General features: G+C 43.5%; 1 protein-coding gene across 4 annotated transcripts in view; it reads right to left on the bottom strand.

Moving 5' to 3' along the window:
* CPVL (carboxypeptidase vitellogenic like) overlaps positions 1-24,823 on the bottom strand; it is a 110,712-nt gene that overhangs the window by 2,665 nt on the left and 83,224 nt on the right. For all 4 annotated transcript variants that reach the window (XM_001511591.5, XM_003430681.3, XM_029070231.2 and 1 more), the window contains one exon: positions 15,786-15,968. In XM_001511591.5, the coding sequence (XP_001511641.2) occupies positions 15,786-15,968 (183 nt within the window). The remainder of the gene's footprint in view (positions 1-15,785; positions 15,969-24,823) is intronic.

Raw genomic sequence — 24,823 nt, 5'->3', positions numbered from 1 at the left:
TCTAGAGGGAGAGGCAGATGGAGCTGAATAAATTGCAGATATGTACACAAGTGCAGGGTGGGTAGGGTGAATATCAAGTGCTCAAGACATCCTCTTTCTGTTGACTGGTGCTTCTAGCAGTAGGGGATTCTCATTTTCACTATCCTGTTTCTGAGGCTAGCTGAGGCCAGCACCATTTCGATGAGATGATGTGAAATACCTCTTTTTTTCAAACACATTTGGATGCATGCCTAATTAGTCTGTAATTACAATTTATGATCTACTGTTTGGGAGCAAATTTTGACTGAACACACTGTGTTCCTTCTCCACTGTGGAAGAAAACTGTAAGTGAGCAGATGTTTGATAAGATAGCCTTTCCGAGACACCAAATGAGAAGTCCCAGCCATACCCTCCTAATCCTGGAGTCGTCTTCTTGCAGAAAAAAGGCTTGGCTGTTTTGTTACAAGGGGGCTTCCATGCAGATTCAGCTCAACTAAGGACAATTCACAAAGATGGGTGTGACGAGGTTCAGCTGCTTGGACATGACAAATTTAGCAGCAGAGACCGGTGACAACTATGAATTGAATACTCAAGAGGTCATTCAGTTCCTAATGCATTCCAACTCCCCAAGCCTCATACTGCTATGAAATCTAGCTTAATTATCCTAACTAAAACCCAGGTTACAACATCCTAAGGGAAGAGTCACAGGAAATTTTAAGGCATGGCCCTATTACTAAAGCCCAAAAATCCAGGGGTCCAGTACCCCCAACCACTCTTCTTGATTACTACCAGTGCTTCTACCAGTGATCTCTGCCCTCAAAGAGCTTAGAGTCTGGTGGAGACCAATATTTTAGTAAACAAATAAATGGTCTGGTAACTAAGTTTCCTGGAAAAAGCATGGGCCTTATCTCTTATATCTTAACACGGCAGAATGAGGAGAAGAATTCTCAACTCAGAATTCTACAGAAACTGTCTCCAGGGCAAGAGCAGCATGGATCCAGACCAGCCTCTGTGATCCAGCCCAGTAGGCTACTGTGCGCTCAGTACAGTGCTCTGCACACAGTAAGAGCTCAATAAATATGATTGAATGAATGAATGAATGAACAACTGGGGTTCGGAAGATCCTTGAACAGTGCCTGTACAGAGAAATGATCTTTCCCAACTGTTACTTGTGTTTTCATCGAAGCTTTGGGGTCCCAGTCTACCTGGCTATGCTGCAGGAGCTCTCTCACATTAACGCTGGGAAACAGCATGACCTGGTGTATAAAGTATGGGCCTGGGAGCCAGAGGACCTGCGTTCCAATCCTGGCTCTGCCACTCGCTGCTGTGTGACCTCGGGCAAGTCACCTAACTTCTCTATGCCTTAATTTCCTCAACTGCAAAAGAGGGACTGAATATCTGTTCTCCTTCCTAGACTGTGAGCCTCAGGTGGGACAGGGACTGTATCCAACTTGATTAATTTGTACCTACCCAGCACTTAGAACAGTGCTTGATACCCAGTCAGCATTTAACAAATACCATAAAAAACCCAAACACTGTAAAGCACTTTCTGATAAGTGGGTCTTTATTCCTGCTTCTATGTCTTTTCCCCAGTGGACTTCCAGCTGAATTCAGCTTCAATTCAGCTTGGTGGAGCCAGCCCCTTTCAACCAAGGTTTGGCAGAAATGCTATCCATTCTTATGTGTTTGGCTGAAGAGAATAATGCACCAATACCATCTGTCTCCATACAGTGTAGACATATAAAGTTCCCTGATGCATTAGTGTGTCTGCCATCTATAAGACCTGAATCTGTTTCCCATTTTCATGAAGGAGGCAGCATTCCCTAGTGGATAGAGCATAGACCTAGGAATCAGCAGGACTCCCACATGCCTGTTAAGTGACCCTGAGTAGGTCACTTCACTGTGCCTCAGGTCCCTCACCTGTAAAATGGGAATTACATACCTGTTCTTCCTCCCCTGCTACACTCAAGACCCAAATGGGCCAGATTAATGGGGATTAAGACTATGAACCTCATGTGGGACATACACTGTGTCCAACCTAATTATCTTGTACCTACCCCAGCTCCTGGCACATAGTAAACACTTATATACCATAAAAAATACCACCAAAGAGTGGGTCCCTTTCTGCCCCCTGTTCTCACAAACAGTTCCAGAAGAGCCTTCCTGGATTTAGCCTCCAAGTGGCTGCTAACCTGCCATCCTTAGTGGGTTCATCGACCAAGAGGTTAGCAACCCTATGCAGAACTGGAAGACACAAAATTATAACTGGACCCAAACTGGGGAAGTACTGGCCCGGCCTCTGGAGAAGGGGCACTGTCACAAACAGCTTTCTAAAAGCATCTTTCATAATCAGAGCTCTTGTGTGCCCTAGCAAGTGAGGATTGTGTGCCAAACAGACCAAAAATCCAAATGCAAGAGAGTAGAATCTAGAATTACAGCTTTAATTCAATAAAGAAAAAATCCCTGGAGTTTCTATGCTTCGAGACAGCCGTAGCTTTTATAGAGTGTAGCGTGTTTGTTATGATCAATTCTAATCGAGAGAGTTTGCCTGATCAGACTGGTCATCTCCTAATAATGCTAGTCGGGAGCAGACAAGCAGGATCAGATGCTCTTTATTCTTGTTTGATATCTGACCCATTTAATGGAAGAGGATGGCCAGGAAAAGTGAGAACAAAATTAAACCTTCCCAATTAGAATTCTGCTCTATTTATTTTTCTCAAAGAAAAGGAGGTGGGGACAGTGACCCGATTCTTATAACTACCTCAGCATTTAGCACAGTGCATGATACAAAGAAAACACTTATTACAATATTGTAATCAAATCACCGATCAGGCTACTCATTATCCCACACTTCATTTTCCCATGTCACTCCAACTCTTACCCAGAAAACCCTGCCTCCTTGGGGCTAGGCCACGCTGGAACAACAAGACGCCCCAAGCTGCGACTGCCAGAACCTTGTTAAGGCGCAAGCTGCTGCTTGAACTTATGAGATCAAACCGCAACCTCCACAGTTGTTTAGCTTTGGTTTTGGAGGGATTTTTAGTGCCCTGGGCTGCCAACTGCTCCTTCCTTCCCATTCACTGCTCCTGCTTCTCTAGCTTCCTTCAGCCCCCCTTCAGAAGCAGCGTGGCTTAGTGAATAAAGCACAGGCCTGAAAGTCAGAAGGACTTGGGTTCTAATCCTAACTCCACCACATGTCTGCTCTGTGACCTTGGGCAAGTCACTATGGACTATGGCATAGTGGACAGAGCACAGGCCTGGGAGCCACAAGGTCATAGGTTCTAATCCTGGCTCTGCCACTTTACTGTGTAACCCTGGGCAAGACACTTCACTTCTCTGTACCTCAGTTACCTCATCTGTAAAATGGGGATTGAGATTGAGCACCCCACATGGGCCAAGAACTGTGTTCAACTTGATTTGCCTGTAACCACCCCACCACTTAGTACAGTGCCTGGCACATAATTCGTGCTTAACAAATACCATTGTTATTATTATTACCAAGTGCTGGGGTTACAAGCAGCAGCATGGCATAATGGATAGAGCACGGGCCTGGGAGTCAGAAGGTCATGGGCTCTAACCCAGGCTCTGCTGTGTGACCTTGGGCAAGCACTTCTCTGGGCCTCAGCCACCTCATATGTAAAATGGGGATTAAGACCTTGAACCCCATCTAGCACATGGATTGTGTCCACACTGACCAGCTTGTATCTATCCCAGTGCTTAGTAGAGTGCCTGGCACATAGTAAGTACTTGACCGATACTTTTTTTTTTTTTAAAAAAAAGGTCTTTATCCAAAACAGGTTCCTCGCAACACGTGACAGAAGATCAGAACCCCACCCGGACCCAGCCATCTAGGCTCTGGGCCTTTTCCAGTAGGCCTTTTCCTGCACAACTGGTCCCAGAGACCCCCTCAATCCCAGACCCAGGAGAGACTGCAGAGAGAAAGGCTGAGGGGTTTGCCTAGTGGCCCAGTGACCTTCATCATGGCATTTGCTATCTAAAATGCCAGGTCACTAGCCAGGGCAAGAAACAGAGAACTGAATGGCATCCCTTTCCAGGATGACTGTGTGACAACATGGGGACCAACCTTTGATAATCAGTCGATCGAGTGATATTTATTGAGTGCTTTCTATGTCCAGAGCACTGTACTAATATCTTGACAGAGTACAATGCAACAGAATTAGCAGATGTTCCCTGCCCATAACAAACTTACAGTCTAGAGGGGGAGACAGACATTAAGTCATTTATAATATATAATTTAAAGATATGTACATAAGTGCTGTAGGGTTTGGGGGCAGGAAGAATATCAAATGTCCAAACAAAAAAAACTATTCATTCATTCAATAGTATTTATTGAGCGCTTACTATGTGCAGAGCACTGTACTAAGCGCTTGGGATGAACAAGTCGGCAACAGATAGAGACAGTCCCTGCCGTTTGAAGGGCTTACAAAAAAAACTATTCCTCTAAGCTAACTGAATTTGAACTTTCAGTGTAACATTCCTGCAAGTAATCTGGACAGAGTTTGATTAAAATCTAAATTAGAAACAACAGGAAGCTAGTGCTTAAGAAACATTTTTTAATTCTTTTTTTCTTATATGCCATTAGATTTGAAAATGACTCTAAAAACAATCCTTTAAAGCTTAGTTTTCTAAATTAGGTATCTCGTCACATTTCTTTTCATTCAATGGTTTTGCTAAACTCAAATAATTAAAAATGACTCCCCATAGTTCAAAAGCTAAGGGAAAAATATACATTCCTTGCAAAAATGTTAACCTCAGTAAATGAGTTTACGAGTCGATTGATACTGAAAAATAATTCAAGAAATTAGCTTCATAAGTAGTATTAAGTAAATGCATACTTGGGTATCTTATTTTAGACACTGCTGATGCTTATGCGGACCAGGCTTTTATAATAAAATAAAATTATGGGAGTTAAGGATTCTGTTCTGACTCATGGTAAATAATAAGAGTAAAATCAGGTGCTGCTATGTATTATTTCTCTTACTTGCAGGACACACTTTTAGGAAGAAGAAAGTACATTGAAGCAGAAACTTTAATAGTGTCACTGTTTCTTCAGGATTGGTTTCAAATATTTCAGAATGTAAATCCTGTTGACTATCACTGCTTCCAGAAAGTGAGTTCTATTCTGGTCCCTATTCCCTCTTGGGCTGAGCAGTAGGTGCCAAGGCTAAAGCTGGAGAGAGGAACTGCCAGTTTTCAGAGTCTGTAAAGGCTCTCATCCAGTCTGGGCTCAGTTTGCCTCTCAAAAACTACCTTCCCAATTCGATTTCCCTTTCTTTGAGTTCGTATTGGCCACACATTCACACTCTGAAAGCAGCTCTTTGTGGCTTGGTCTAGGACACTAGGAAGCCTATAAAATTAGGTCAGTGAGAAGAGTGCTACAAAACAGATGTGGGAAGTACAAGCTGAACAAGTGGGTGAGTAAGAGGCTCCAAGTGCCAGCATGTACTCGCCTTGGAGAAATGGCGGGTCGAGGGCAAGAAGAACACCAAGTACATTCTCGCTGTTAGATTTCTGGCAAGAATGCCCTGCAGGAAGACTGGTGAAATACCTCTTCTGTTCTACTTATTCATGACAGAAGAGGCTCCGAGAACTTGCATTGAGTTTGGAAATTAAAACTTGCTTTTAGCTGGGGTGAGAACCCAAGACCTGCGCTGGAAGCTAATAATAATAATAATTATGGTATTTGTTAAGCGCTTACTATGTGCCAGGCCCTGTACTAATCATTGGGATAGATACCAGATAATCATGTCAGACACAGTCCCTGTCCCACATAGGGCTCACAGTCTTAATCTCCAATTTCCAGATGACATAATTGAGGCACAGAGAAGTAAAGTGACTTGCCCAAGATCAGACAGCAGACAAGTGGTGGCACTGGGATTAGAACCCAGGTCCACTGTTCCTAAGCCTATGCTTTTTCCACTAGGCCATGCTGCTTCTCTAAAGGCTAAAGGCTCATCTAGGTTAATGAACAATAGTTTGGCAAAAATGGACAATGGACCCAGCCCGTGCTCTTTCTACTAGACTATGTTCCTTCCCAAGAAACCTAAGGGCCACTAGGAAGCCCAAATTTAGGTAAGTGAGCCTCTTTTAGAAATGCCCATCCACCCTCGGCTTCTCTAGATCTATTTCTGGTTCCTTCCAATTCATTTTGATAAGAATGGGGGAGGAACTGACTAAAAGAATGATGAAAGACTTCAGGGGAATGTCTGGGAAAGAAAATAAGCAGACACAGAGGCAAAATGGAGCAATTCAAACATTCAGGACCTTCCCTGACAAACCTGAAGGAAGGAGTCAGAAAAATACCCAAAATATAAACCCTGGGGCCCCAGTTGCTGTGGAGGAAAATAAATGTTAGTAGCAATAACAAACATGTACATCTGTATTCTGGTCAGACAGTGATGAGTAATTTGCCAAGTACTTTATGGGTGTTCTTTTCTTTTCTATTCCCCAACTAGTGTTCTTCTAACTCCTAACATAAATGGAAGCAACACAGTGACAATTTCAGCCCTCTGATGAGGCATTTGGGGCTATTTTTACTTCCAAATGTTCAAGGTTTTTGAAAGTTTAATTACCTAAAATCTCTGTTATTATTTTTATGCTGTAATTTACCCCTCTGATGCACTCTCCACCCCAAACGGTTGCACAGTTCCCAGAAAGTTGAAACCCAAGGAGATCAGGCCATCTCAAGGAAGCAGCATGTCATAGTGGAAAGAGCATGGGCCTGGGAGTCAGAGGACCTGGGTTCTAATCCTGGTTCTGCCTCTTGCCTGCTGAATGACCTTGGGAAAGTCACTTAACCTCCCAGTTACCTCAACTGTAAAATGGGATTCAATTCCTGTTCTGTTTCCTACTTAGACTCTGAGCCCATGAGGGACCGGGACTGTATCTCACCTGATCGACTTGTATCTACCCCAATGCTTAGAACAGTGTTTGACACATAGTAAGCACTTAACAAATAATGTAAAAAGGCATGCTCAGCATTAAAGGTATTTATTAAGACCTTACTCTGTGTAGAGCACTGTTCTAAGTGCTTGGAAAAGTACAGTATAATAGAAGTGGTAGATGTACTCCCTGGCCACAAGGATCTTAGTTGGAAAGAGCACGGGCCTGAGACTGAGGAGAACTGGATTCTAATCGAAACTCAGCCACTTATCTGCCATAAGACCTTGGAAAAACTCACCTGACTTCCCTGTGTCTCAGTTTCCTCATCGGTAAAATGAGGATTAGATGCCTTTTCTGACTACTTTAGACTTTGAGCCCCATGAGGGCCAGAGACTGTGTCTGATCTGATTATCTTGGATCTACCCCACTGCTTAGTACAGAGCTTGGCACATAGCGTTGAACAAATACCACTATCATTATTACTGTTCAGGTGGAATGACTAAACAAACTGGAAACATTTTGCTGGATTCTCCTCCTTGAGCTCAACAGTCAAGTTTTCTGAGGAAGGAAACAATGAAGCCTCTCACCCCATTCCAGGCTTTCTCTTGGAGCCTGCAGCCTCCATGGACACCAGAAAGGATGTCTCTGTTTCCTTTTCAGAGGAGCCGGGGAAGGGGCTACACGGAGACCCTAGGAACTGTGACTGATGCTGAAGATTATGATTTCCCCAAAATGGGAAATTGGGGTGTCTGGACCCGAGCGATAACAACTTTCTCACTAGCCAAAGCTTAGAATTCCCTTTCTTAATGCAATTTTGCTTATCGTGAAAGAAGAAACCAGAAACTACTATGTGTATTTTCAGAGTCCACCAAGACTGCACTGCCTCAAAATCAAGCAAGAGTACTTAGTGAGTGACTACAGCGAGGAGAGCACTCTATGAGCATTGGTAGAGTACAAAAAGAGTTAGAAACATGATTCCTGCCCTCAGGGAACTTACAATCTTGCAGGAGACACACACTAAAAGGAGACAAACGTGGAAATCCAAGAGGCAACCTCAAACCTGTGACCAAGAATGGACCAGCTATTCAGCAGAACTCCAAGAAAACATGCCAAGCATGGCAAACAACAAATAGACAGGCACCACAGGGGACAATCTTTGGACAAACGCAGTGTGACTGTGAACATCAATCCCTTGTTGGCCTTTTTGGTCACACTTGAACCCTTGGCAAACTGCACCATCAGAGGCATCATGATTGAATGAAAAGGACAACTATACTTGTTGAACTCTCAAGGGAAAAGCCGACTGGTGCTTTGAGCACATGACAGAATGACAGAACACTGTGCTTAGTGTTGGGAAAGAGTGGACAAGTGGGAATTAGACCCGGACCCTGTCCCTCCAAGGGCTCACAGTCTTGGATTGAGAACTCTGAACAGCCAGAAATACATCTTTCATGTCTTTTCCTCAGTGATTAGCTGTTGTCCTAGAAGTCTCACTTTTAGACACAAAACATTTGCACAATGAGTGCTGGAATGGGAGTGAGTGAGTCTTTCAAAACAGAACACAGAGAGCCTATCTGAGACTTGGAGGCTCTGGGAAATCATTGCCTAATGCTGCACACCCCAAATCAGTTAGAATTATAACATTTTACCTATGGAAAAGAGTTGTCCTGAGGAATCCTGTCTGTTAAGAGCTTTGAAGATTCAAAGTCCTGTTATTAGTGATCTCCTGGCAGGGATTGTTAAAATACAATTATCTGCTTCATTCTCGAAAGGTTTTGTTTTCTTCTAAAGCAGCAGCTGGAGGGTTTGCCCTAGTGGGCCATGGTTGAAATCTTTGACCTCAGTTACTCCTCTTCATAGGAAGCAATAATTCTAGCAGGTACTGCAAGACCCTGTTCAACAACTGCTATAAGGAAGCCAACACACTATTCCAGGGAATTAACTGCATTTGGCAGTCACTGTCTCAAATCTATTGAACAGTTTCTCTCCTTCAGCAACCACTTCTTCCCTCTCTCCCATTCCCATAAAGACCCTTTCCTCCAACAAATGGAAAAAACACATTTTAGCTATATGCTTACTGCATTAGGGCCATGGCAATACCAGACATCCTGAACAGCAGCGAAGATTCCCCGGGGTCTGCCCGGACAGGTCGTCTCTACAGAGAGGGTTCCTGTAACCTAGGTGCTATTTTAATTTTGAGGAGAACCTTTTACCACCCAAGCCTGGGAAGGGCAGATGTGGTCAAAGCTAGGCAAATCAAGGAGTCTAGGAGGTCTAAGTTATCGCCACCTTTAACCAGAGGTGAATCGGTGCCCAAAAGATCTTCTTCCACTCTTCTCCTGTTCCAAAAAAGTGCTCAATCGATTGTATCGATTGAGTGCTGACAATGTGCAGAGCTGTAATCAGAATAATTGTGGTATTTGTTACGTGCTTTACTCTGTGACGAGCACTGCAGTAGACACGATACGAACAGACCAGACACAGTCTCTGTCCCTCATGGGGCTTACAGTTAAGAGGAAGGGAGGTATCAAATCTCCATTTTACAGATGAGGAAATGGAGGCATGGAGAAGTGAAGTAACTTGCCTAAGGTCACATAGCAGGCTGGTGGTTGAGCTGGGATTAGAACCCAGGTCCCCTGACTCACAGGCCCATGCTCTTTCTACTAGACCTCGTTGCTTCTCAAACAGAATGGTTGGGAGTGGACAAGAGCCATAGGGGAAACGATCTAACAGCTTTTGGCCTATAATGACAGGGCAGGGGATAAATGAGCCTGATTAAGATTCCTCCCTGCAACATCACTGACAAGTAATAATAAGAATGATAATGATATTTGTTAAGCGCTTGACTACATGCCAAGATTTGTGCTAATAGCTGAGGTAGATACCATAGGGTTAGAATCAGACAGAGCCTGTGCCCCATTGGGGTTCACAATCAAGTCTCCAAAGAGGGAGTGCCCATTCCTATTGGCATTGATGTGCTAACCTGCCCTCAAACCTGGGGACGGGACCAAGCCGCTGGAGTGAAGCATCTGTCGGTGTTAGCCCAGGTGCTCACTGCGGGGATTTTACAGCCATGCCCTGCTGAAATCAGCCCCTGCTTTGCACGGCCAAAGTAGATTCATCCCCAGTCCCACTTGCGGGCTGTACTAACAGTGTGACTTAATGGAAAGAACAGGGGACTGGGAGTAAGCTTCGCCACTTTTTGAAGCCTCAGTTTTCTCATCTGTAAAATGGGAATGAAATACCTGTCCTCTCTTCTTAGACTGTGAGTCCTGTGTGGGAGAGAAACTGTGCATGATCTGATTATCTTGTACCTATCCCAGTGTTTAACAGAGCATATAACACACAGTAATAAGCACTTAATACCATTCATTCTATACCTTATTTTAATAACTTGTAATTGGGGAAAGAACATGTAGGTATAGCATTTGGGCACGTTGCAAGTGGAAACAGCATAGGCCTAGGAGCAGAGGAGTCAAATCCCAGCTCTGCCACTTATTCATTCATTCATTCAATAGTATTTATTGAGCGCTTACTATGTGCAGAGCACTGTACTAAGCACTTGGAATGTACAAATCGGTAACAGAGACAGTCCCTGCCCTTTGATGGGCTTATCTGCTGTGTGACCTTGGGCAAGTCACTTAGCTTCTCTGTGCCTCAGTCTCCTCACCTGTAAAATGGGATTCCCTCCTATTTTACTGTAAGCCCCATGTGGGACAGGGATGATGTCCAGCCTGATGATCTTGAATCTCATCCAGAGTTTAAAAAATACTATTATTATTTTTTAAGCTCTGGATTAAGTTCCTAGCATGCCCAAAGAAATCACCACTGTCTCCATTGGCTCTTCCCTTCACTCCTACCCACAACAGAAAGGAGAGAGCTCACTTTTTCAGGGCTTTCAGTGTATTTCTGTGTTTAAACCATGGGGATGCACACTCCCTGTGTGCAGGAAATATGTCTTTTGCTTTTGGTGTACGTTCCCAGGTGATTATTATCGTGCATTGCATCTAGTAGGTGCTCAATAAATACAATAACTACTATAACAACTGCATGATTTAAAAGAAAAAATAGAAATGGACTTTGAATTCTTGTTTATATTTTCTAAAAAGAGGCATGGATAGGTCAGGAAATTATTTCACTTGTTCTCAATAATGCAATCCAGTTTAAGATCCTGAAACTTCAGACATCTACAAAAAGTACAAGCTCCAAATGTTTCTACCAGGCCCCTTCCAAATATTTAGTCATTGAATACTCACGGTATCTGGTCCCTAAGTAAGCCATAACTTACTTTCTGCTGGCTCTTAACTGGATGCAAGACATGAAATCAGTAATGGGCTTGCCAAATCCAATCCATATTCATTTCTTAACATCAAGCATGTACTGTTCTCCCCTGCCATTTTGTAACTGAAAAATACTCCCTTACCAGATAGTCTCAGCAACGAGGGAGCATGGATGGGGCCAGGTAAAGGCATGAAAAAATTCCTTAAAAACTGTGGGTAAGTCCCTCACTTTTGCTTTGTGAATTTTATTTTTCACATTGAACACCATTGTTCTGACCTTACCCACTGCTAAACGAGTATTGCTAAACCCATTGCTAAACTGCAATGTTCCAGTTGTGTCAAATTCCTGAAATAGCCAGGCACAGAAGATCAATGGAGGCCAGTGCAAAAAGCCCACTAGACTGTAAGTTCTTTGTGGTCATGGAATGTACGTTTCTGGTGTCCTTTCCCAGCCCTTACAACTGTGAGTTGCACTCAGTGAGAGCTCAGTAAATACCTACTATTACGATTTGTCTTCCTTACATTGCACCCTCCTTACAGAAAGATAAGTTAGAAAGTCAGTACAAGCCCCCAGCAAAGGTTTCCTGTGAATTGGCCAAGAAAACGGCTCCCTCTATAGAGTAGCTGAAGCTGCCCTCAATCTGAGCAGGGAGGGGAAGGGGCAAGTGGTAGAGGGTCATCTCTTTAGGAGCTGCTAAGGGCACCCATCAAGAAAACTGAGCTCCTGCAGCTTCAGTTTATAAATTAAGAGCTGCAGAACTTGGCAGAAGGGGTGGTTTCTTTTTTGGCAGCCATATCTACCACTTCTGTTTTATGTGACTCAAATGCTGAAAAGAGAGTCAATGGCTAAGGTCCGTTTTGTACATTATCAGACTCTTGACATTTGTGCAGTGTTCTGAAATCTAAGTTTCACAGAGAATGCCTTTGTTTCTGCACAGCCTTTTTTCCCTCCTCCTTCCCACGTCTCCACACCTCCTCCTCTTCCCCCTGCCCTTCACCCCAGAGCGGTGCATTAAGTGGGGAGGCTGTCTGCCTCCAGGCTTCTATCCCCCTCATTACAGTGCAGAGCACCTCGCTGTGGGGTAAAACTACTCCAGATCACAAACACATGCGAGGCTCGCTTCTTTCCTGACTCACTTTTGGCAGCCAGGAAATGGCGGTTTCATCCCCAAATGTGTTTCCCATTCGCAAAAAAAAAAAAAAGGAAGGATCGATGGGGCAGAGTGTGATACCGGCCACAGGCTGCTGACTGGCAGCCAACCCCTTTCCCCACTGTGACTCCACAGTGCTGCTTGGCAGAGGCAGAAGGAGCTGTGGAGCAGAACACCCCTCCCAATCCTCAATGCCGCACATCTGAGCTTTCCAAAAACACTAGAGGTACACTGATGGGGGATGAAGGGAAGGGGCTTTACCATCAACAGACATTGTGTGTGTGTGTGTTGCACTCATGCACACCCTTGGTATACAAGAATAAGGTAGAGAAGGACAATGAAAGCCCTGTAAGCCTTTGGCTATCAGGTTCCCCAGTTGATTCTGCCGCTGTGCACTCATCGTTAGGTTCAGAGATGATGCTGTTGACAGTGAGATTACATTCATGAGTATGGGTGTCTTTGAGAGAGAGAGAGAGAGAGAGACAAACTCTGTGCCCTTAAAAATAGGCCCTGGCCAACCGGAGAAGGATTACTCAGACATCTTCGGGTCAGAGGGGAAAGGGCAATCCTACCATCATCAAGATGTCTGAGTGAGTTGTTTTTGCAATAATGATGGTTTGTGCTGAACCATACACACTCTCTTGCCCTGGTCCCCCAGGCTCCACGGCCATGCCAATCAAAACTTCTCCTTCAGGGATTCTTATGTGTGCCCTCTCTAACTTTATATAAGTGGGTCATCTTGCCAATTAGGTAGTCAGCTGGTGGCTTCAATATATGAAAAGTGTGCCCTGATGGAAAGAGCATAGGCCTGGAAGTCAGAGGACCTGGGTTCTAATCTTGGCTCTACCACACGTCTGCTATGTGACCTTGAGCAAGTCACTTAACTTCTCTGTGCCTCAGCTACCTCATCTGTAAAATGGGGATTAAGACTGTGAGCCCTATGTGGGACATGATCCAATCTAATTAGCTTGTATCTACCCCAGTGCTTAGTACAGTTCCTGGCATATAGAAGCACTTAACAAATATTCATTCTGTAGGCAGAATAACAAGCCCCAGTTCTTTTAAACTTTCCCTACAGCATTATTTGTCTCTCTTTGCTGGATCCTCCCTATTTCCTCTAGATCTTTTTAAAAGTGTAGTTATCAAAGCTGGCTATTGACTACTGTAGTAAGGGTCTCTTCAGTGCAGAGAATAGTGGAAGGATTACTTCTTGGCTTTACATGTCAGACTCCTGTTGATTCATCACAGAACCATGCTGACAGCATGGCCTAGGGGATAGAGCAGGGCCTGGGAGTCAGAAGGACCTGGGTTCCCATCCTGGCTCCACCACCTGTATGCTGAGGGACTTTGGGCAAGTCACTTCACTTCTCTGGGCCTCAGTCACCTCATCATTAAGACTGCGAGCCCGAAGTGGGACAGGGACTGTGTCCAACCCGATTTGCTTGTATCTACCCCAGTGCTTAGTACAGTGCCTCACATAAAATAAGTACTTAACAAATACCATAATTATTATTACTTGTTTAATAACAAGACTACATTACTGACTCACTGATTCAGTGATAACCTCTGGCCTTTTTCAGCTCTAGTTGTGTCTAGTCAGTCTTTCACTGTTCCAAATTTATGTTTCCTTTTTATGCTCCAGGGCATTAACCTGCATTTGTTCCTACTGAATGCATCCTATTTTTTCTGGTTTTCTCAATTTAATTTGAATTCCAATCCTCTCTTCCAAAGGACTAGCCACCCCCTCCAATTGAGTATCATCTGCCAATCTCATGAGTGACGTGGACTAGGTTATTACTCATAAAGATATTGAGCAGAACCTTGTTCCAAGACTGATGCCTAAGTGACACCACTCAAAATGGCCCACCTCTGCCTCCAGTTTGCACTGGAGTCACAAGGACCATTCTTTAGTCGTTACTCTTGAGCTAGCTGCGCATCCATTTAACGGCGTTTTGGTCTAGACTAGTTTGCCAGTGAGGCAGTTATGTGGGGCAGAATCACAAGCCTTCCTAAAGGCTCACTAAACAGCTACTACTTCTCCCCTTGCCTGTGTGGCCTGTCCCTGTAATAGAAAGGGACTGAATCTGTCAGGCCCTATTTGCATTTCCCAAAGCCATGTTGCTCTCTCAGAGCTTGTGTAGTTATATTTTGCACACAAGGCCACCCTCCTCACTCTTCGCTTGTTTTTTTTTGTCTTGAATAGCCAATACTATCTTGTCCAACACTCCTGCTATGAATGTTGTCCCACCATGTTCCAGTTGTTATGATGGGGTCTTGAGAGAAGTTTCCTGCCCCTCCTCCGCTCTTTACATCTGTATACAAATATCTTGAGCAACTGAGTTATCCCTTCTGTTTCTTCCTCACTGGAATTTCCCAGGGCTCTTCCCCAGATGGAAGCCAATCCCAAGCAGATCAGGGTATCACATAAAAGGAAGATGCTGGCTATTCAGAAACAGGAGTTTCTTTAACCAAGTAAAGATACCTCCAGCAAAAGTTCTAGCATATAATTCTAGTTCACTTTCATGCTGGGGTTTCAGGTCAGCAGAGATATTTTCAGTACTCTTTAAGAATACTCTTGAAGAACCCCACATTAAGGAAAACTAGGGTTATGACACTTAATAATAATAATGTTGGTATTTGTTAAGCGCTTACTATGTGCAGAGCACTGTTCTAAGCGCTGGGGTAGATACAGGGTCATCAGGTTGTCCCACGTGAGGGTCACAATCTTCATCCCCATTTTACAGATGAGGTAAGTGAGGCACAGAGAAGTTAAGTGACTTGCCCACAGTCACACAGCTGACAAGTGGCAGAGCCGGGATTCAAACGCATGACCTCTGACTCCCAAGCCCGGGCTCTTTCCTCTGAGCCAAGCTGCTTCTGCTACTTATACCATGGTCTGACACCCCTGGCATATACACAACTGTTTGTTCCTACATCTCATCATGTCCAGAACACTGCCTAATTCTGCCTTTGTATCCTATCCAAAACTGTGTAGTGAAGACCTGTGTTCTAGCACTGACTGAAGTAGTAATGAGCAAGTTGCAATGACTAGCTCAGAGCAGGAGGATGACTTTTATCATCTCTTTCTTGTTATACATAGTATTTCACCAAAATCAATATGAATGGTGCATGGATAAATGATTGACTGACATCTTTGAGCCATGGCCTTCTGGGTCCCCCAATTCACACAGAACTGAAGATCCGAAGTACCCTCTCCCCAGCACAACTAAAATAGCGCAAGCTGGCTCGGCATCCTTTGCTCTGGTGGCTACAGGCCCTCCCGACCTCCCATGGTCCGAGGGCTAGCTGTATGATTCCTTTTCATTGCAGAGGGAGGCTCCAGTGCCTCCCTGGCCATTTGAGGGGCTTCCCTGACAATGTAGAGGGCAGGCAACAATTAGACCACATCCAAGGTCGCCTTCCATTTCCTTTCCCAACCTCCATCCTGATGCTCCCTGGCCCGTCTTCATACCTGATGGAAATCATTAACCTGCCGCACGTAACCAGCCACTTCCGTGTCTGAGAGTTGGATCTTCCAAATGTTTTTGTTTGCCTTTAGATATTCCTGCGTTCCCTTCCACTCGACGGTCGTCAGGAAATGCTCTGTCAAGGGTGCCGCCACTATGATGTCAAGCTGCCCGCTGTAGATCAGAACCTGAAATGAAATTCAACAATCAGCAAGTAAGGACACCAGGAAGTTGAAAAATGAAAGATTTCAGGCCATTTTCTGCCTTCACAATCAGGCTTATCTCCAGGGAAATGGTGGTCATATAAAAATAGGTATTTTAGACATCCTAAAAAACTCCAGGTCAGAAGATCAGAAGAGTACTTATTTTAAGAAAGCCAAGCAAGAGTCCTTGGCCACATGCCAAGGAACTAAAACATTTAGTTTAGTATGTTTTGTCCTTCCTATTCCCATATTTGTTAGGTTTTCATAGGAATTTATAGTTGTACTCTGGTGGGGAAATATTGGAATAGGTGATTAAATATGAGTATAATAGACAAAAATTTGGTGGCACCTGACAACTTTAGATCCTCAATGTTCTTTAAATCCTCCTTCAAGCCTGTTTTGTCAAACCAGTAATTAGTAAACTGCAGCCTCCTATATAATCCTAATGCTGTCAGTAACCATTTATTTTTTGGTATACTCTGGTTTTTAGTAGTTCTATCATTTTTTACTCCTATTTCTGCTGTATAGTTATGATTTGTGTCTACTTATTTACCCTGCTAGAAGCAACAATTACAGTGCTCTGCACACAGTTGGTGGTTAATAGTCAGTCAATCACATTTATTGAACGCTTACTGAGTGCAGAGCACTGTACTAAGTGCTTGGGAGAGTACAATATAGCAATAAATGGACTCATTCCCTGCCCACAATGAGTTTATATATTCATGGTGGTGAATATGATGATCTAGGTTCCTGTCTCCTTCTGTGCCCTTTTGACTGAAGTGGTTGCCAAGGGAGAATTAATAATGTTTACAATGGGAAGATCGTCACTCCTGCCCCAAACTGCTCAGTGACAAAAGACAAGTACTTTGCAACTCAACCTCTCCTCAGAATCTGCCTATGAACTCACCACGTTACTGCTGTGCTGACTCAAATTTGCTCCCTGTCACTTGATTAGGTGAAGAAGCTGAAGCCAAGCTGCTCTCTGCACAAAAGCCATAAGGTCTGGTGATCAGTGTCCAGAAGGGCAAATATGACAAAGTCAAGCAGTGGAGCTAAGCCAGTGTCAGGAATTCCTAAAACTGGCCTTCCACAATAACCAGCTCTCCTCTAGACTGTAAACGTCTTGTGAGCAGGGAATGTGAATATCAACTCTCTTATAGGATACTTTCCAAAGCACTTAGTACAGTGTTCTACACATAATAATAATGTTGGTATTTTTAAGCGCTTACTATGTGCCGAGCACTGTTCTAAGCGCTGGGGGAGATACAGGGTCATCGGGTTGTCCCACGTGAGGCTCACAGTTAATCCCCATTTTACAGATGAGGGAACTGAGGCCCAGAGAAGTGAAGTGACTTGCCCACAGTCACACAGCTGACAAGTGGCAGAGCAGGGAGTGAAACTCATGACCTCTGTCTCCGAAGCCCAGGCTCTTTTCCACTGAGCCATGCTGCTTCCCCTTACACATAGTAAGCTCTCAATAAATACCATTGTTTGCTTGATTGCTAACCAGTTTGAAAATTCTAGTGACTAGATTTTTTCATTCTAACTATGGAAAATGTAATCTGAAATAGAGGTTCTTTTTTTTCCCCTCTGTGGTACTTGTTAAGGACATTCTATTTGCCAGGCACTATACATAATGCTGGGGAAGATATAAGATAATCAGGTTGGACACAGTCCCTGTCCCACATGAGGCTCACAGTTTAAGTCAGAGGAAGGAGGATTTAATACTCATTTTACATAAAGTAACTGAGGCACAGAGAAATTCAGTAATTTGCCAAAGTGTCAAAGCCAATAAGTGGTGGAGCTGGGATTAGAACTCAGGGCTTCTGACCCTGAGACCTGTGCTTCTCCCACTAGGCCATGCTATTTTTTGGGTAAAGAGAGTTTTCAGAACCACTGTAAAAGAAGTCTATGATTTTCCAGTTCCATGATCTTTATAAACCATATGCTTTAAGAAGTCTTTTTATGTTTTTTTGCCCAAGTGGCATGGAACACAAACTAACTCAAGATTCAGTACCACTCTCGATTCCTAACTAATCCTAGGATAATCTGCCATTATCCCAGTCGGCATTGGGAGGATTTGCGACGGGGCTTTGGCACTAGGGGAAAGAAGGGAAACAGGCTGCTTCATCGAAAAGAGGAAGAGTGGAGCAAGACCAGCCAAGGGGAGACCCAGACAGGACCACAAGACTTCTGTGGAGACAGCGATTACCACAAGACTTCTGTGGAGACAGCGATTACTTACTTATCCAAGGTGTGAAGCTTGGGTCTATCCCCCCCCCCCCCCCAGAGGCGGCCCCTGAGGGAGTGGCTACGCCAGGGGAGCCAAGATTCATCTTGAAACTATAGCAGAGCCCCAGTTAATGTCCCTGGGGTCCAGATTAAACAGTTTGGGAAATCCAGGTAAGGAGAGGCAGATGATGGGTCATACATTATAACCCATGTATGATGGGTTAACATACTCGGCCTTGCAAAGAGCAGGACATGGAAGGGATTGTCAGAGTCACATTCATTTTGCCCTTCACATTCACAAACATGAATTAAGCTCACAATCTGGAGCAAGATTATCCCACACAAGGGGCACCAATCACATGCCAATGAATCCTAATTTAACCAGGAGTTTTAAAAAAAGCATCTGTTAGTACCCAACCATGCAAGAAATGGTCTTAGAGTTAAAATAAACCAAATATGGGGTAATTGGAATTTTAAGACAAATGGAATATAAAGCTCACAACTCTGGTTTATAATTCTGTTGTTCACTGCAAACCAGCCAAGAGAAAGTATGGAAAAAGTTGATGAAAATTCTGCCAACCAAAGACTTTTGGCAGCAAGAAAACAGCATGGTTTAGTAGACAGAGCATGGGCCTGGGAGTCAGAGAACCTGGGTTCTAAGCCCAGCTCTTCCACATGCCTGCTGTGTGATCTTGGGCAAGTCACTTAACTTCTCCATGCCTCAGTTACCTCACATGTAAAATGGGGATTAAGACTTTGTGGGATATGGACTGTGTCCAACCTGATTATCCTGTATCTACCCCAGCGCTTGGTAGAGTGCCTGGCACATAGTAAGTGCTTAAATACCATAAAAAATACAGTAGCAGCAGCAGGCTCTCATTCTTAGTTGGCTTTCTTCCTTGGCAGTTGGCACAGGGACTCTCTTCAACAAGGAAGTGAGTTCTGGTTTGTCCCTGCTATTGTGGGAACATCTGGATTTGGGACATCTGGGGAGGAAGGTGAAGCACTGCAGCTCAAGGAAGGAGCATCTTTCTCTCTGGTTTCTGGCTCCCCAGAGAAGGAGGAAGGAAGGGGAGAGACATGGAAAAGAACCAGACAGCTCCCTTCTTGGTGAGTCATGCTGGTGAAATCAAGTTGGGCCAGCCAGTTCGCACTAATGTACTGTAAAGTTGCCATTTGTTGAGAGGAGGGTTTCCTAAACCTATTTTCCAAAGAATGAGAATAGTCATGATCATATAAGTTATTTTCCACCTGGAATGAAAAGTAGCTGTACTGATGGGTGTTTTGGAAGAATCGCCAATTATTACCGATTTCAGGAAAATGAGGAGAAATAGCAAGGGAGGGATAACTCTCTAAGTTCTGCCAAGGGAACTTGTCAATTGGGTAAAACCTTGTTTTCTGCCAAAAGGTTTCCTTCCAGCCCACCCATTTGGGGAGACATATGGAGCAGAGAGAGAGCCCCCAGATTTGAATGATTAAATTGGATGTAAAACATTCATGTGTACATGTTGTTTGATCCCAGGCCTTCCTGGCTCAAGTTTCTTGAAAGACTTAAACATAATTAAATAGCTCAGAAGTTTTTACATAATCAAAATCTGTAAGCAGCAGTCAGAAAAGACTCAAACAAAGATAAAAGAGCTTTGTGCCTCTAATACAGAAACACATGTTCCCTTTATGTTATTCAGTTTACAGCACTGCCCCCACCCCACAAAAAAAAATCCTGATGGGATTAAAGCCTTTTCTAAAAAACTCATCCAAACTAGTGCAATAAAATAATTGCATTGTTTATGTGAAGCAACTGCCTCAAAGACCTTGATTCTATAGAGTTTCTGCAGAAACTCCTGCAGCTGTTTGGCTGAACAATATGGAAACAATTATATCTGATCTGCACCAGTGTATGGGGCTAAAATCCGGAAAAATATCAGTGAGGCATAATTACAGTTGATTAACAAAGATAATCATCTATAAAAGTGAAACTTTTCTTGACTTTTCTTATTGCAGACATATTGGTTACCCAGGCAACCCAAAAGCAGCATGGCCTAGTGGATAGTGCACGGGCATGGGAATCAGAAGGACCTGGGGTCTGATCCTGGCTCTTTCACTTGCTTGCTGTGTGACATTGGGCAAGTCACTTCACCTCTTGGGGCCTCAGTTACCTCATCTGTAAAGTGGGGATTAAGTCTGTGAGCCCCATGTTAGACATGGACTGTGTCCAACCTGATTAGCTTGTGACTATCCCAGTGCTTAGTATTCATTCATTCATTTATTCAATAGTATTTATTGAGCGCTTACTATGAGCAGAGCACTGTACTAAGCACTTGGAATGTACAATTCGTCAACAGATAGAGACAAATCTTGCCCAGTAATGGGCTCCAGTCTAAATTGGGGAGACAGACGGCAAAGCAGAACAGAACAAAACAAAACAAGTAGCCTGTTGCAGACAGCAGTACAATGTCTGGCATACAGTATGCATTTACCAAATACCATTTTTTTAAAAAAAAACCTCACCAATCCATTCCATCTCCATATAGTCCTTATAAACTGGATTCATTCCTTTCTAAAGTTTTGGTTACTTTATGACTTCTTTTGTTAACTACATCAGTTTATATTTTAATGTTTTTCCTTTAAGAGAGCAGTCATCCACTGGAACCAGTCTAGATTTCAATGTAGGCCACAGTCTCTGCCTCCAGGTCTCCTCTTTATTAGAAAGCACTGATAAATTAAGAGAGCAGTGTTGGAAAGGCATTTCCCACATTGAGGAGACAGGTTTGGAAGACAAAATCATTAGTAAAAGAAGAGAGAGCTAGAATCATTCCCTAACCCTGGCAACATAAAGCCTATTGTTTTTGGAGAGAGGAGATATTTTCCTTGCAAAAAACCCAAGAGTTTCCAATGTCTAAGTGCACATAAGTCAAATTCAACAGATAAGAAACAAACTAATGGGGAGGAAAGCTATTTTGCCTCCATCAGCCTGGGAGGAATTTCAGGGTTCTAGTGTTTAACAAAATGTTACATTCATCTTCGCTAGCCATGAAACTGAATTGAATGGTTGATCAATTTTGTCATCACCCTCGCTTGTGTCCTTTCCTGGTGCTTCTCCGAGTTGATCCCCAGTGCCTATTAATCATCACCGCAAAAGGCACTAAAAAAGCACACTGTGTGTGGCATTTTTTAGGTGCTGAACCAAGTTAAACAAACATAACCCCTCCCCTCTAGGAGTATACAATCTAAGACAGATAAAACTGATCCAGACAGATGTTATGACAAAAACAACTAGGCAACCATCAAATAAATACATTTGCCATATTAAAGCAGCAAGTGTGTTGGTTGATTATCAGGATCTCCTGTTTCTAAGACTTTACTCTCTCTCCTGCCACACTGATGAAGGAACAGAAGAGCAGGAGAAAGTGCAGCTCGGGGGAGTGGCTTGTCTATTTTTGGCCCGCTGATAAGTAATTGAGAAACCTGGCTCCTGATGGCCTGACAGCTTCCAACAATAGGGTCTCCCATCGGATCACCTACATATCATCTCTCTGGCCGCTAAATAATAATAATTGTGGGGTTATGCATTTACTATGTGCTGTCCACTGTGCTAAGCTCTTTGGTAGATAAGAGAAGCAGCGTGGCCTAGGAGTCAAAGGACCTGGGTTCTAATCCTAGGTCCGCCACTTGTCTGCTGAGTGACCTTGGACAAGTCACTTAACTTTTCTGGGCCTCAGTTAGCTCATCTGCAAGATGGCGATTAAGACTGTGAGGTCCACGTGGGGCATGGACTGTGTTCAATCTGCTTAGCTTGTATCTACCCCAGTGCTGAGAACAGTGCTTGGCCAATAGTAAGCACTTAACAAGTACTATAATTATTATCATTATTACAGGTGCTTAACAAGTACCATAGTTATTATTATTACAAGATAATCAGATCAGACACAGTCCCTGTCCCATCTAGCACTCACAGTTTAAGGGAGAACAGATTATTAATCTTCATTTTACAGGGCAGAAACTGAGGCAAAGAGGAGTTAATTGACTTGCCTACGGTTACACAGCCAGCAAATGATGGAGCTGGGATTAGAACCCAGGCCCGGAAAAGTAGATAGAGCATGGGCCTGGGAGTCAGATGTTGATGAGTTCTAATCCCAGCTCTGCCATTTATCTGCTGTGTAATGTTGGATAAGTCACTTCACTTCTCTGTGCCTGTTACCTTATCTTTGAAATAGAGATTGAAACCGTGAGCCACACATGAGACAGGGACTGTGTACAACATGATTTGTTTTTGTATTCACCCTAGCACTTAGAACAGTTCTCGGCACAAAGTAAGCACTTAACAAATACCAGAATTTTTAATTAACACTATTCCACTAGACCACTATTGCACTGGCTAAGGCTACTCATTGCCACATCAAGACTTCTCTCACTCCCCTTTCACCATCTTTCCCAGACCACTGCTGCCCAACCCTGGTTCTTTAAATGTTTCCATTACATTGGTACCACAGGGCAAGTATATTTTATGAGGTGACAGTGTCATTTTTTAGCAAAGGAATTCAGGAAAAAATAGCCATCTCTGTTGGAATGTAAAGTCTACTAATCACTTATAATGTCTTAAATGTACTTCTGAAGGTTAAAATTAAACATAGTCCCTATGGATTTATAGAGGCTTTACTGTGATTAGAAATAGGTCTAAACCCATTATTCTCCTACCCAGACACAAATCATATTTGAGGATGATGATGGCTATTTAACAATGAGGTTATTTTTTTAAATGCATGCACCGTGTAATTAATAATGGGTGATAATTTAGTTACCATCCTAATTCTTTAGGCTACAAAGACATACAGTAGATCCAATTTTAGCCCAGATCAACCTGGGCCCTCAGATTCCTAAAATAACATGTCTTTCGCTGCTAATTTTACACTGACTTGCAGTGGGATCTCAGGAGACTTCTTTTGGAGGTTTGTAAGTCACTGAACAAAATAAATAAATGTGTTCCCAAAGTAATTTTGTGACCTTAAACTGTGGCATTTGAGGTCATGATGAGTCATTTTCATATTCTCTTCATGTTTGTAAAGGGTTGTAAGGAGGGTGCCCATTTAAAAAGAAATTGCTCAATGTTATTACATAAGTGACAATAAAACACTGACCAGTCAGTTTAACTATAGGCATGGGGATGCACCTACAAATACTAATTTGCTTCCCCCTCAGTGCAGTGTGTCCAGCAAGTTCCTATCCCAACCATCCCCCTCTTCACATCAGCAAACTCAAAGTCACAGGTAACTTGGAGCCCAAGGAACCAATGTGGCCTAATAATAATAATAATAACAATAATGTTATTTGTTTAGCACTTACTAGTGCTGGACACTAAGCACTGGGGTAGATACAAGATAATTGGTTGGACACAGTCCCTGTCCCTCACAGGGCTCATAGGGCTTAATCCCCACCTTAGAGATGAGAGAAGTGAGGCCAGAGAAATTAAGAGACTTGCCCAAGGTCATAGAGCAGACAAGTGGCAGAGCTGGAATTAGAACCCATGACCTTTTGACTCCCAGGTCCATACTGTATCCACTACGCTATGATGTTTCAGGTAGTAATGGTTCAGCCCGGCTCCCACAAACCCACCCCAGGGTGAGCAGATTCCCTGGGATGGCCAGACAGCTGGAGGCATCCCGTGGCTGAATAGTGCCAAGAACTGGTCACAGGGTCTCTCATTATGTTATGAGTTCACATACTTGTACCCTGCCCAACTGAGAAATCAGTTATCTGGATTTGCAGACCCCAGCTGTGGAAACTGTGTTGGGCTGTCAGATTCATTTATTCATTCAATCATCTTTATTTGGCACTTACTGTGTACAGAGTACTGTAATAAGCGCATAGGAGAATACAGTATAACAATAAACCGACACATTCCCTACCTAAGGCGAGCTCTCAGTCCAGACTAGATTAGGTCTGCCTATGGACTGCCAGTGGGCATGTGAGGTTTAAAGTCACTGATGGTTAGGTTAGGTCCCCAAATCCTGAGATCGCTTTACGCAAATTTCCTTATGGACCAATCACCCTTCTCTCCCCTATTCAGATACAACAGCTTGCTCTTCCTGCCTTGCCTTTCCTCAGGCTAACAGAATGGGACACAAGGTGAATGAAGCCCCCCACCCATAAATGCACTGTGTTCTCTGGCCCTCCCCCTACTACTTTCTCCAGCGTTGCCTCAGGATATACAAATGGTACCCTAGTGGCTTGAGGGAGTGACTGGGCCTTCCTAAATACCTAATTTACTACCAGAGGAAGGAGTTTGGCCTTGGAGGAGATTAGAGCCTAGTACAGAATTCCAGTACTTCTGTAAATTCATCATTATCTTCACTAAAATAATTTGGGTTATTTGTGATTAAGGTGAGGACACTCACAAATTTTACATATCAAACAGCAGAAATGCACCAGGCAACCAAAAACAAATCACACTTGAGCCCAATTATAGATCTGACCTCGAGCTTTAGGAGTGTCGGTAATAGGACCGAGACCATCGTGGCCATTTTCCCAACTGTTCTTCTGCTTGTTTGGAAAATTACAGAAACACCACAGGAAATCATTTCAGTCCCTTTGTTGACCAGGAAAGCAAATCA

This window comes from Ornithorhynchus anatinus, chromosome 8, assembly GCF_004115215.2.
Source record: "Ornithorhynchus anatinus isolate Pmale09 chromosome 8, mOrnAna1.pri.v4, whole genome shotgun sequence".
NCBI classification, from domain to species: Eukaryota; Metazoa; Chordata; class Mammalia; order Monotremata; family Ornithorhynchidae; genus Ornithorhynchus; species Ornithorhynchus anatinus.
Note: the sequence above shows the minus strand (reverse complement) of the source record. Positions and strands in the feature narration are given on the sequence as shown.